This window comes from Ambystoma mexicanum, chromosome 6p (assembly GCF_040938575.1).
Source record: "Ambystoma mexicanum isolate Mex_15411 chromosome 6p, UKY_AmexF1_1, whole genome shotgun sequence".
NCBI lineage: Eukaryota > Metazoa > Chordata > Amphibia > Caudata > Ambystomatidae > Ambystoma > Ambystoma mexicanum.
The window spans coordinates 374,960,753-374,973,183 of NC_090935.1; the positions used below are offsets into that span (position 1 = coordinate 374,960,753).

At 49.7% G+C, this 12,431-nt stretch overlaps 1 protein-coding gene across 3 annotated transcripts in view; it reads left to right on the top strand.

Moving 5' to 3' along the window:
* Positions 1-12,431, top strand: part of WDR70 (WD repeat domain 70) — a 2,341,596-nt gene that overhangs the window by 1,513,131 nt on the left and 816,034 nt on the right. For all 3 annotated transcript variants that reach the window (XM_069627151.1, XM_069627149.1, XM_069627150.1), the window contains exon 9: positions 128-302. In XM_069627151.1, coding sequence (XP_069483252.1) covers positions 128-302 — 175 coding nt within the window. The remainder of the gene's footprint in view (positions 1-127; positions 303-12,431) is intronic.

Genomic DNA, 12,431 nt, shown 5'->3' on the forward strand with positions numbered 1-12,431 from the left:
TTTATTGGGAGAATGAAATGTATCTCTTTTACAGATAACCCACCTAAAAGATTGGTCATGTAAATGGAGAAAGTCTTGCAAATAGTGTTGGGTTATAGAAAAATAACAGTTCTGGTTTTCTTGTCAGGACCGTGAGGACTTGGGACGTAAACAGTGAAAAGGGCCACAAAAATGTCTTCAAGCCACGCTCAATGCAGGGCAAACGAGTGATTCCCACAGCCTGCACCTACAGCAGGGACGGAAAACTCATTGCAGCCGGTTGCCAGGATGGGAGTATCCAGCTCTGGGACAGAAATGTTAACGTAAGTCGTCAGAACTTGGCATTATTTGGGAATTCCTTGCATAGAATGTGAAATACAAATACGAGCAAATGTGTAGATTTCCTGTGAGTGAGTCTCTGACTTTAGTTTTAGTTCGACTTTATCTCATTACATGTGACTTTTGAATGCTGTATGAGAAGGAAATGCTATTTATCCCCACAGGAGTAGGCAATATGCAACTGTCCATCCACCTTCCAAGAACCTAGTGCAGTAACCCCATGCATGCCTTTTGACCTGCTCCTGGCTGAATTAAAATGGTCAACAACACTAAGCCTTCAGCTGCACAAGGTAGACGTGCCTTAGAACTTTCATGAAAGAACAGGTTTAGGTAATTACCACCTTGGTGGCGGGCCTAACAACTATGAATGGCCCACCAAATTAAGGTAACTGATTGGGGCATTACCAAAGGAAGCGGTGCTATTAGCAGCCAGTGCAGTCGGCTAGCCAGATAATGATCACCATTAGCACCTTGGAAGGCGTCCACGTGTGCTAATGGGTGTAAAAAAATAATTTAATCAAAAACGCTCCCAAGGCTGTGTCCGTTCATGGAAGGAAAACAAAGCCAATCAGAAAGGACTGCCTTGGAAACTAGGGAAAGAGTGATAGAAAGCAAGCTTGCATTCTCTTTCCATGGTGGTGACTCAGGAATAGGGTGATCACTGGTGTTTGAAGAACAAGTGTACTTGGGCTGTTTTATTTCGATTTAGGGTAGTCTGGGAGAGAGGATGGGGGGTTAAGGCTGGAGCACAGTGGGAGGGAGATACTGCAGGCATTTTACTGGGGCAAATAACGTAAGTATTCCGAGAATACCCATTGGCAGCTACTGCCACCATCGGTGCTAGTAAAAAACAAGGGGGGTCCTGGAAGTCTCTCTGCCAGACATTAGTCCTGGTTGCACTTACCCAGATTCTTTAGCTCACTAACTTTCATCAGTCTTTGTCCTGGCCAGAGGCAGTCCAGCACCGAAATAATGGGCAATTCTCCTCTGAACAAGAATACCAACAGCACCCCCAGACAAGTGTTTCGGTCTGGTTGGACCTCATCTGTAGGGTGCTGTGCCTCTCTAAGAATAGTGAGCAAGGGGTCCACATCTCGATTTCCCTAGTAACTTAAGGTGACACCCAAAGTTACTTAAATATGCAAAAAACAAGGGTGGTCCTGGGAGTCTCTCTGCCAGACACTCGTCCTGGTTGCAAGTTCCTTACCCAGATTCTTTAGCTCACTTTCACAGCAAAGAAATATCCCAAACATATCACTATTTGTCCTGCCCTGGGGCAATCCAGCACTAAAATGATGAGCAATTCTCCTCTGAACAAGAGTACCAACAGCAGCCCCAGACACGTGGCCACACCCTAAATTACTACGGGAATCCAGACGTGGACCCCTTGCTACTATTCTTAGAGAGGCACAGCTCCACCCTACTGACGAGGTCGTGGACCCCTTGCTCACTATTCTTAGAGAGGCACAGCTCCACCCTACTGACGAGGTCTAACCAGACCGAAACACGCCCCCCACCATACTCTAATTTTTCAATTTCTAGGAGGGTACAACGACCTTGTTTTCTGGAGTTGTGAAAATGACATGCAAGACAAGGAGTCGCCATTGAGCAACAGTTGCATCCAGATCTCAGGAACATTTTGGATCTAAAATGTCAATGATGTGTCAAAATAAATGGCTGTTTCTAGTGGGAAGAAATATGGATATGCTTAGTGCGACTCTAAGCACAGTACTGCATTTAACTATTGGTATAGGCAGTCAAAGTGCTACAAATGTAATATTTTCTTGATTTTGTTTGCTCTTTTTTTGTTGCCTGCTGGTTTAAATAAGGACAATGTCATAGTTTGCCATGTCCGTCATGCATAGTATTTGAATGCAGACAAGGTCAGTTATCTTTTTCCGATTTTAAATAGTTTTTGCTAACATGGTAAGCGTAAGGAGACGGATAGTCATGTGGAGCCAATGACATTGATTCTAAATGGTAATTTATAAGCCGATCGGATACATTTGTATACTTGAGTGTATTGTACAAGGAAGGAAGCCCCTGGAGAGACAGCTGCTTCAATAGCCCGGCACGTACCGTAGATGACAGCCGCGTTCAGGCAGTGTAGAGTCGAACAAGACAGAGTGGATTTGGCAAACTTCACAGTGAATATGAGAAGCTAGGTGCACATGTCATGGAGAACATCTTTATTCATTCGAAGCATATTTCCTTTTCTAATCACAGCTGTGAAATGTTGGGCCGTTACCAGAAATAGTGCAAAAGTGCGCTGGATGATGGGTTTACTTTGAAATCTGATAGAAAACAGAATACGTGTTCCGTACAGAAAAAGAAAAAGGCTATGAAACGTCATGTTGATATTTAACAGCAGTCTTTACAGAGGTATGTCGCTGCTGTCCAAGTACTTTGACAGGTGGCTAAAATGGATGTCATCGTGTTTCATGATTTGATACAAGCATTTTAACAACGCAGAAAGGGGCCTGGAGAATCACTCATTCGTAGTGCCGGCACCTAATTGGACTTCGCCTTGCATTCTTTGTTGTTCGTTCAATGATAGGAGGACCTTGGAGCATCTGCCTCCCCTGATGCACCAAATGGCGTCACGTTCAGGCGGAGCACAACTGCACACTTGTTACATTTCGAGTATCCTTTGAAAATTCGATAGAATTCTGGATGGCTTGCCATCGGAAATATAATTGTTTTCATACAGTCTTAACATATCTCCAGCTCAGTATCTTCGAGGGTCCTTACCTTTCTTTCTTTACCCTGACCAGTAATTTTCTTTAAATACGAGTTTCTGGGGTGATTTCACACTGCTCTATGGTGGCTGCTCTTCTGGGGAGTTTTAGTACTGGCTCCCGTTCATGAGCTGCTAACCCATCGTTGCATGTCTGTATTAGAGGTGAGAGGGGATGTGGTGGCCCTCCCATGGACCGGCCCTTTGTTTTCACAGAGAGTTCCACCCTCAAGCCAACTAGGCACATACACTGAGACAGGATTTGCCCTGTGGGATCAGGACAGTGATGTGTTGTACTGGCACAGTGGTGAAAGTTCTTAACGCCTCTGTCATTGGAAAGAAGATGGGGACACATATTCCGGCAGTGGGGGGGAGGGGAGGGGAATTGGAGTGGTCTTGTGCCTCCCCACACTCACTCACTGAATAAAGACTGCAGATGCAGGCACATGAGATGTCACAGTAATACTCGTACGTCCCATCCCCTTTCCTCCATACTGTATGGGCGTCCCTTCCTAGGGACGGGAGACGGAACCTGTTTACCAGAAAAACCTTCTTACCCTTAAAATTTAGCAGCGCGCGGGGGTGCGGCCCTGGGAGCATGTGCTACCCTGACTCCGCCCACTGGCACCACTCCTCAGTCCCCTTTTCCCCGTCGATGGGAACGGGCCCATTTCACCAGCCCTCCTGGGTTTGGCCTTGCCATGTAATTCCACGCGCTCTTCTCCGGATTCTCATCTTATCTTTGTCTTTATTTGTCATCTAGGTACTTGGTCCTCCGGTGTCACGCTTCTCCCCGGGGCATGTGGATTTCAGTGGGTTTCAGCAGGTGTCCAGCCTGCGAGGGACTCTTTCCCACTTCTGATCCCCACACTCTTTGCCTCTGCTGCCTTGGCCCTGACCACAGCTGGGAAGGTTGCACTGCGTGCGACTCTGACTCCACGCGCACTGAAGAAAAGGTTAGCTAGGTGGAGGGAGCTCTTCGAAGCGTCGGCTCCAGAGGACTTGAACAAGTTTGTCAACTAGAGAGCGAGGCCCAAGGGAGGGCCGTTATTTTCCATCGCACCCTGTAAGGGTGACTCCTTCCTGAGGAAACGCTGTAGCGGTAGGAACCTCTCAGTTTCTGTTACCAGCACATGCACCAAGGCTAACCCAGCTACCGGCCTTACAGCCGAGGGGTCTTCGGATCCTACCGGTATCAGTGCTGAGGGACCGTAAGGTTCTTTTACCGGGTCTACACCCAAGGGGCTGCACCCTAGTACCGGCTCCATGTCTGAGGGGACGCCTGCACGCAGCACTACTGGTGACAATGCCGAGGGCGATACGCCTTGCAGGCCTAGACCTGATGTGCGGGATAGGCCTCATTTTCCAACACCAAGAGTCTTGGGCGAGGTCGTGTCCGGAGGGCCATGCACCACGACTCTAGCACATCGCACGCAACCCGACAAAATGGCAGCCGCGTCAGACAACATGGCCGCTTATCCACTCCTAGGAACAGAGCAGGCGGGTGAACGAGTTTCAAGGTGGAACTGGTGTCAACTAGGCATGTGGCCTACAGTGTATCCATCAGTAGCACAGGTTCCCCCTGCAACTCAGACTGAGTGTGCTCCGGCCCCAGCAGCCCCCAGCCACTCCGTGGTATCCCCTGCCTCCTCTTCTGCCTCTGAGGAAAGGTTCTTCAAAAGGTACTTGCGGCTGATGCAAACCCCCTAAATGGGGGCCATCCTAAGGGATGCAGTCAGAGACATGCTCCCTCCGGTCACTCCCTGGTGCCCATAGTCATTCCTCCCATGGCTCTGACATCACAGGCCTCAGCGCAGCCGGTTCCGAGCCAGCATCCGCAGCAGCCTCCGGCTCCGGTCTCCACACCGCAGCTCACAGCATCCAGCACCCCTCCTCCTGCGGCAGACCAGCCAGACACCCAGGCGGATAGAGTCTAGGAGGAAGACACTGACATGCTGTCTTCAGCGAAGGCCTTTCACGACAGGCTTGCAGGTTTGGCAGAATATCTGGACCTTTCTCATCCTGAGGTAGAGCAGCCCAGGAGGGGGTCTTGACAGAGGTCCACTTCCCTAAGACCCCCTACCAAGACAGGTGTCCCAATGCAGAAGGAAGTAGTCTCTCCGCCAAGAAGCGGTGGCTCAAGCCACACTCGGCCCAGCCTGTCAATCATGCCAAGTATAAATAGATGTAGGGGGATACACTCTTGCTATCGTCACACCCCCAACCGCACTCTTTGATGATCGCTGCAGCGTCACTCTAATCTAAGCCTCAGCCGTCTTCGGCCACCTCGTCCTCAGTGCTGGTAGGCAAGGAGGAGAACATCTTGGAGGTGTATGGGAAAAAGCTGTACTACAACGCCTCTGCACCTGCGTCAAGCCAACGCGGATGCCATGCTTGGGTCGGCTAACCAGAGGTTGTGGCGGGATATAGCGGATTTCCTTACGGAACTCCCGGCGCAGCGCCAGGCACGCTTTAAGTCGGGTCTACGAGAAGCCAAGCTGGTAGTGCAGGACATTGTGGAGTCCACAGTGGCCCACATTGACACCTCTTGCCGGGCCATCTGCATCGCCACGGACATAAGGATGGCCTGGCTTCGGGCTATTAAGTTCAACCTCGACAACCAGGATCGCATATTGGACCTTCCTTTCGAGGGTAGTGACCTCTTCCACTCTACCACTAACGAGGAATTGGATAAGAAGAACAGCTTGCAAACCGCAAAGTCTTTATCTATTCCTACAAAGGTCACGCCCAAGTCGTACACCCAGTTGCATCAAAGCTCCGAAAAGGGGTGGGCGTTTGGCGGGTTCTGGGGATTCCAGGAACGGAGGTCGAGACAACCTGACCGCTCGCCGAGTCAGCACCGGCACAAACAACAAAAAGGGTGGGGGGGACAAGGACTTCTTCCAGTCCTCCTCAGCAGCAGCCTCAGAGAGCAAAAAGGCATGACGCATCCCTCCGGATCCACATGTCTCCAGTGGGGGGCAGGCTAGCCTCTCACGTGCATTTTGTCACCAGAACTTCACGGACCCTTGGATCCTTTCAGTAGTATCCATGGGTTACCGCCTACCTCTACCTCCCTCTCCTCCTTCCTCCCCTCCATTTCCACAGATTGGGACGGCAACTTGGTTGGCGGAGATCCGGTCGAGAACCAGGCAGTGGAAGAAGTACAAGCCTCCCAGAGAGGATTAGGCTTCTATTCCAGGATTTTCGCCATACAAAAAAAGAACCAGGCGGGCCTGATAGTTGTGCTGGACCTCTCCACCCTCAACCTCTCCCTCCCTCTTCAAAAGTTCAAGATGGTTACGCCAGCACTCATTGCAGAGACAGAAGACAAGGGAGATTGGATGTGCTCTCTGGATCTGAATAACGCCTACCTACACGTCCCAATTTGGCAGCCACATCGCTCCTTCCTACGTTTCAGGATCATGGGCTGTCATTTCCAGTACAAGGTAATACCCTTTGGCCTCAACTCAGCCGCCAGGGTGTTCACCAGACTTATGAATGAAGTGGCAGCCCTCCTTAGGGCCCAGGGCCACTACGTCTACCCGACTGGCTCGTCGGGGCAAGATCCCCAGAGGGGGTTGTCCACACTTCCTCCACGCTTATGAGTACACTCCATGACCTGGGGTTTACTCTCAACCTCAAGAAGTCTCAGCTACAGTCCAAGCAGACCCTCACCATCCTGTGCCTCATCTGGGATACGAGCTTGGAGAAGGTTTTCCCTCGGAGCATAAGATTACAGCCATCAAGAGGGCCACTACGCACTTCCTTACCAGACCAGTGACTTTGGCTTGGTGGTAGCAGCAACTGCTGGGTGTCATGGCAGCGGTGTTGTTGGCCGTGCTACACACGAGGCTCTGCATGAGGAGAGTGCAGCTGCACTTCACACCCTCATAGAATCAGGAGAATGGCTCTCAAGCGGAGCGGGTTAGCATACCGCCTTCTCTCCGCTCGGACCTCACCTGGTGGTCCAAGGACTGCAATCTGCGGACGGGCAGGCCATTCCGGCAGCCTACTCCACAGGTCACCATTATTACTGACTCCTCCCTAGAGGCCTGGGGATCCACTCTGGAGAGCCACAGCATCCATGGAGTCTGACCCAGGCAGGAGTCGCATATCAACTGGCTGGAGCTCAAAGCTGTTTGGCTAGCCCTCTGGGCCTTCCTTTCACTCATCGAGGGCAGGACTGTTCTGATCCAGACCGACGACTCCACCAGCATGTACAATGTCAACAAGTAGGGGGGTACCACGTCCCCTTCGATGTACAACCTAGCAGTCAGCATGTGGGAATGGGCCCTGGAAAACATCTACCTCAGGGCCGTCCACCTCCCTGGGGAGGCCAACTTGGAAATGGACAGACTCATCAGGCTGGGAGCAGACAATTAAGAGTGGCAATTGAACGACCAGGTGCTGCAGGTGGTTTTCAACATATGGGGTCATCCTCAGGTGGATCTATTTGCATCCTGGAGGAACAGAAAGTGCCATCAGTTTGCGTCTTGGCAGGGACTAGGCCCCGGCTCCCTGGGCGACGCCATGCAGATTGAATGGGAGGACATGACAGCCTATGCTTTTCTGCCCACACCCTGATCTCCAGGGTACTCCGCTAGATAAAGGAGGCTTGTCACCTCAGGATCATAGTGGTTGTGCCTTGGTGGCTGACTGTGGTTCTCCGAATTGCTCAGCCTCTCGGACTGACCACCCATTCACCTTCCGCTGGGCCCAGCACCTCTTCTTTCCCAGCAGGGGGGCGTGGTTCTCCACCCCGCTCCTCAGAAGCAAGCCCTCGCAGCGTGGTTCCTAAGCAGATCACCCTCAAGCACCTGAACCTATCTCAGGCTGACCTGCAGATCATCCATGGCGCTCAGAGCAAGGCCACTAGGAGCCAATACAGGAGTAAATGGAGCAGGTTCTGTCACTGGGCAGATTCTAAGGAGAATTACCCCCTGACGTGCACACTGGACGATGTGCTCTCTTTCTCGGCACACCTTGCCCACACAGGTGTACAGGTGGACACATGTCGCACCTATCTCACATAGAGAAAGCAGAGATTGGACCAGTGGATCAGAGTGACACAACTCACGATCTCAATAAGTACACATTTTATTAAATATTCACAGATAAACATATATCTGTATGTAGCCTTTAAAAAACATTTTCACTTTTACAAAAAAAGTCACAATTCTTTCACAACTAATACCCCAATACTCTCAATCCCTCATTCATACACACATAAAACCATAATGGCCTACTATACATAGAGTAACAATACCCAAATGTTACACAAATGTTTACAATTATCTTTTCGACATCTATTTACTCTGACCCTGTCCCTGCTAATGATGTCATATACAGTTTGTTTATAATTTCCAAACAGTTTGGGTGGCCGTCGGCACGTGTTTTGGTCAATTGGACAAAGATGCTGTCCTTTTCTTCTTAAGACCTTCCTCAGGACGTGAGGCAAAATCTAGGTGTCCTGCCTCTCATGGACTGAAGTAAGCCATTTCAAATCCCTGAATAGCAACTCCGGAGATGCAGATAGATGTAATGGAGTAAAACCTTCACTGCTACCTAATATCCTATTTGACTAGGTCAAGTCCAGACACACAACCAAGTGGTCTCTGGATCCGCCAATTTTAATCACCTCCTATAACAGACATGCAACCTCTGTCTCTGTCTCCCCCTATGCAGGTCACAGCCAGGTCGGTAGCACTTATAGTGTACGACTTCCTTCAATCACTATATATCATCAGTGTCATTGATTCTTTGCCTTCTTTTGACTACTTCTATATTCTTGAGTCTTAGTGCTCCCAAAACGCTGCGTCTGTCCTCAGGCACTCAAATCTCCAGATGATTTCGTATCGCATCTCCATCTATCTCGCAGCCATATGGGCCTACAGAAATTCGGAGGAGGTGGTCTTCTCCTCTTCCAACCCGATAGTCAAGAAACATCTGGCGGGCTTGGCCAGTCTTTACCCGCCCATCAAGAAGCCACCCGCGGTGTGAGACCTCAATGTGATGTTGGGCGCCTTGGCGCACACACCCTTCGAGCCAGTGGTGTCCGCGGACATCAGGCTGGTCGCCATCAAGACAGCTCTGCTAGTAGGTCTCGCCTCCTGTCGCAGGGTCAGCGAAATCCAGGCTCTGGTGGCTTCAGAACCCTATACCACTTTCCACAGGGATAAGGTGGTCCTGCGGACTCATCCGGCGTTCCCACCTAAGGTACCCTCCGTGTTCCATCTAAACGAGGAACTAGTCTTACCTACATTCTTTGCTGACCTCAAGGACGAGGCTCAGAGAGTCTTGCACTGTCTGGATGTTCGACGCGCTCTGAAATTCTATCTGGATAGGACCAAGTGCTTCCGCAAGTCGGACGCACTTTTTGTGGCCTTTGTGGGCTCCAGACCAGTTTCTCAGGCATCTAAGGCCTTCATCGCTAGGTGGATGGTTGCGGCCATCAAGGAGGACTATGAGCGGCAGCGCAAACCGCTGCCGGCCACCATGCACGTCTATGCCGTCAAAGCCAAGGCGGGTATTGCATTCCAGCGGCAGGTTCCGTGGCAGGTCATAAGCAGGGCAGTTACATGAGCCACCCCTTCAGCTTTCTGTAAGCATTACTGTTTGGACGCTGGCTCCAAGTCAGATGCGGCCTTTGGACAGGCGGTTCTAAGGAACTTGTTTGCTTAGGGAGGGTCTCCTCTCCACACTGGGCTACATTCAGTTGTAATCGCCCATAGAGTATGGAGGAAAGGGGATGGGATATAAGAGTAATTACAAGTTACTCACTGTAGTCCCCTTTCCTCTATACGTCCCACCATCCTCCCCCTAATAATACTGGTGTCATTAGGCAATAATAAATATTGTTGATGCGTCAAAGGGGACTGAGTGGCGGCTCCGGTGGGTGGAGTCTGGGTAGCACATTCTCGCAGGGACGCACACACCTGCGCGCCTCTAAATTTAAAGTGGAAGAAGGTTTTTCTGGTGAAAAAGGTTCCTTCTCCTGTCTCTAGGAAGGGACGCCCATACAGTATGGAGGAAAGGGGAGTAAGGACCAAGAATACGTTACTCACTATGGTGAGTAACTTGTAATTTACAAGTAGAGACAGTTCCTACATAGAAGTTAGTCATACTTGTTGTTGAATAACCAGGTTGTCAATATTTTTTTTGAAGGCAGTGTAGGATGGCTCATTTTTTAGGTGCGGTGGGAGGGAGTTACACAGGGTAGCTGCCATGGTGCTGAAGCTCACTCCCCCTGCTCTGGCCAGTTTGAAGCGTGGGACCGCTAGGGTAAGCTGGTTTGAGGAGCAGAGAGGGCTATAGTGCTGTTTGTGGTCGAGTGGTTTAGGTATGTGGGGGCTTCATTATAAATGCAGCAGTGAGCTAATGTCAGGGTTTTGTAATCAATCCAGGTGTTGCCAATCAACATTTCGTCGGGTTGCGGATATGTCGTCTAATTTGCGGAGGCCCAGGGATGCCTGCAGAGCTTAATTTTGAAGCAGCTTTAACTTTGCAAGGTTGGACGTGCCCTTGAAGAGAGCATTGCATTAGTCTAATTTGCTCAGGATGATGGCACTGGATAAAGTGAGGCAGTTGTTAGGACTCAGGGAATTGTCTACTTAGGGATATAAGTTTTACAGTGTGGCCGGTAGAGGATGCCAAAGCATTGACATGCTTTGTCATAGTTAGTTCTGCGTCGAGGTAGACTCCTAAGGTTTTGGCGTGTTTGAGGACAGAAATGGTGGAGCCGTCAGCTTTGAATGAGTTGTAGACAGAGTCGAAGGCTTTTAGGCAAGCAGTTGTGCCTACAATTAGTAGCTCTATCTTCTCATCATTGAGACAGAGGAGTCCCGTGGAGTCCCGCTTTGCCGCGTTACTCTGCTCCCGAGCCCTGAACTATTGTGGTGCTTGAATCACTGTGGACTATTGTGGACTTTTGTACTGCATTTACCAGCAGGCCATTGGTAACCTTGCTGGAGGCGGGCCCATAAAAGAACGAGGTCGCGCGCACCGCGCGCGCGCACCCAAGCGAGTCCCGTGGAGTCCCGCTTTGCCGCTTCGCCGCGGCGTCCGGGGCTCCGCGGTACCGAGGCTCACACTCACACAGGGTTTACCGACAGGGCCGAGTGCTCATTTCGTTATACTGCTCCCGGTCTAAAACTAAGATTTGAGCAACTACGATTTTACGTTGCAACTCACTGAGTTTTACTTGTGACCATGTCCATTTGCCCTAACGGCTTTCTCCGGTTGACATCGGGCATGCCGGTCAATACAAGACAAAGAATTATGTCTGAGACCCATCCTGACCGCGAAAGCCCCATTTCAAACGCTGTTCCATCCACCTTGTGCTCTACGCCAGTTCAACAAAATTCTCGACAAAAATCTAAAATACTATATCACAAAAAGGATCGGAAGGACCGTAACACAGACATACGGAAATATGGGTTTGGAGCTTTGAGACATGCTGAAGTGGCAAGTATTGCTGTGCGTACAGAATCTCCGATAACCCCCACTACCAATGAGGTACAAATTCTTTGTAACAATCAAACAGCTGATCCTAATGTTCAGACTGTATGTAATGCATCTTTAATGACTGATAATGAAAAGCTGTCCGCATCAATGTCTGATAGCATGTTGTTAAGAAATGCCCTGTCTGGAGCACCGTACACAGGCCCCCCCGTGAATGAAAATGTGGAAGCAGCCATAATTGATTTAGATTCGATCAACTCTTCCTTTTCAGCCAGTCTAGAAAGGTCGAACCTCTCACAATCCCCTGACATGTTCCAGCGATCCAGTGGCAGCACTGCAGTTGAGATCTCATTTATCCCTCCAACTCCTCGCAGAGTTCAAGATGGTCAACAAGCCTCATCTCCTAACTTGACGGACATATCTAAACCCGCTAATCTAACCTTAGAGGTTATGAATATAGCACTTATGTCTCTTGCCAAGTTGTTTGAATCCACCGATGGCACACTTAGAGTGCTCACAGAAAAGTTTGATCTGCTCAACTCTGAAATATTTAAACTTAGATCTGAATTGGCATCCCTCCGAAAGGACTCTGCTAAAAAACACACTCAAGAACTTGAGTTCCAAAAAAAGATGTCTATAGTCCTTAATAAAAAGCTCCCAGAAACAGTAAGTAAAACCTCAGCTCTTATAGATGCGCCCACACAGACAAAGAAAGATCCAAATATTCAGAATGTAGAAATTAAGGCCAAGATGGGACACACACAACAAGAATTACAGACCACTCCACCCGCTGAAACGTATGTTCAGCTACCGTTTGTAAACGGTATCATTACAGATAACTCTATCCCAGCCCAGTCTCATGATCTAACTCAAGCTTCCTCTATGATAACCTTACCTGAGGAAGTGAATAGAG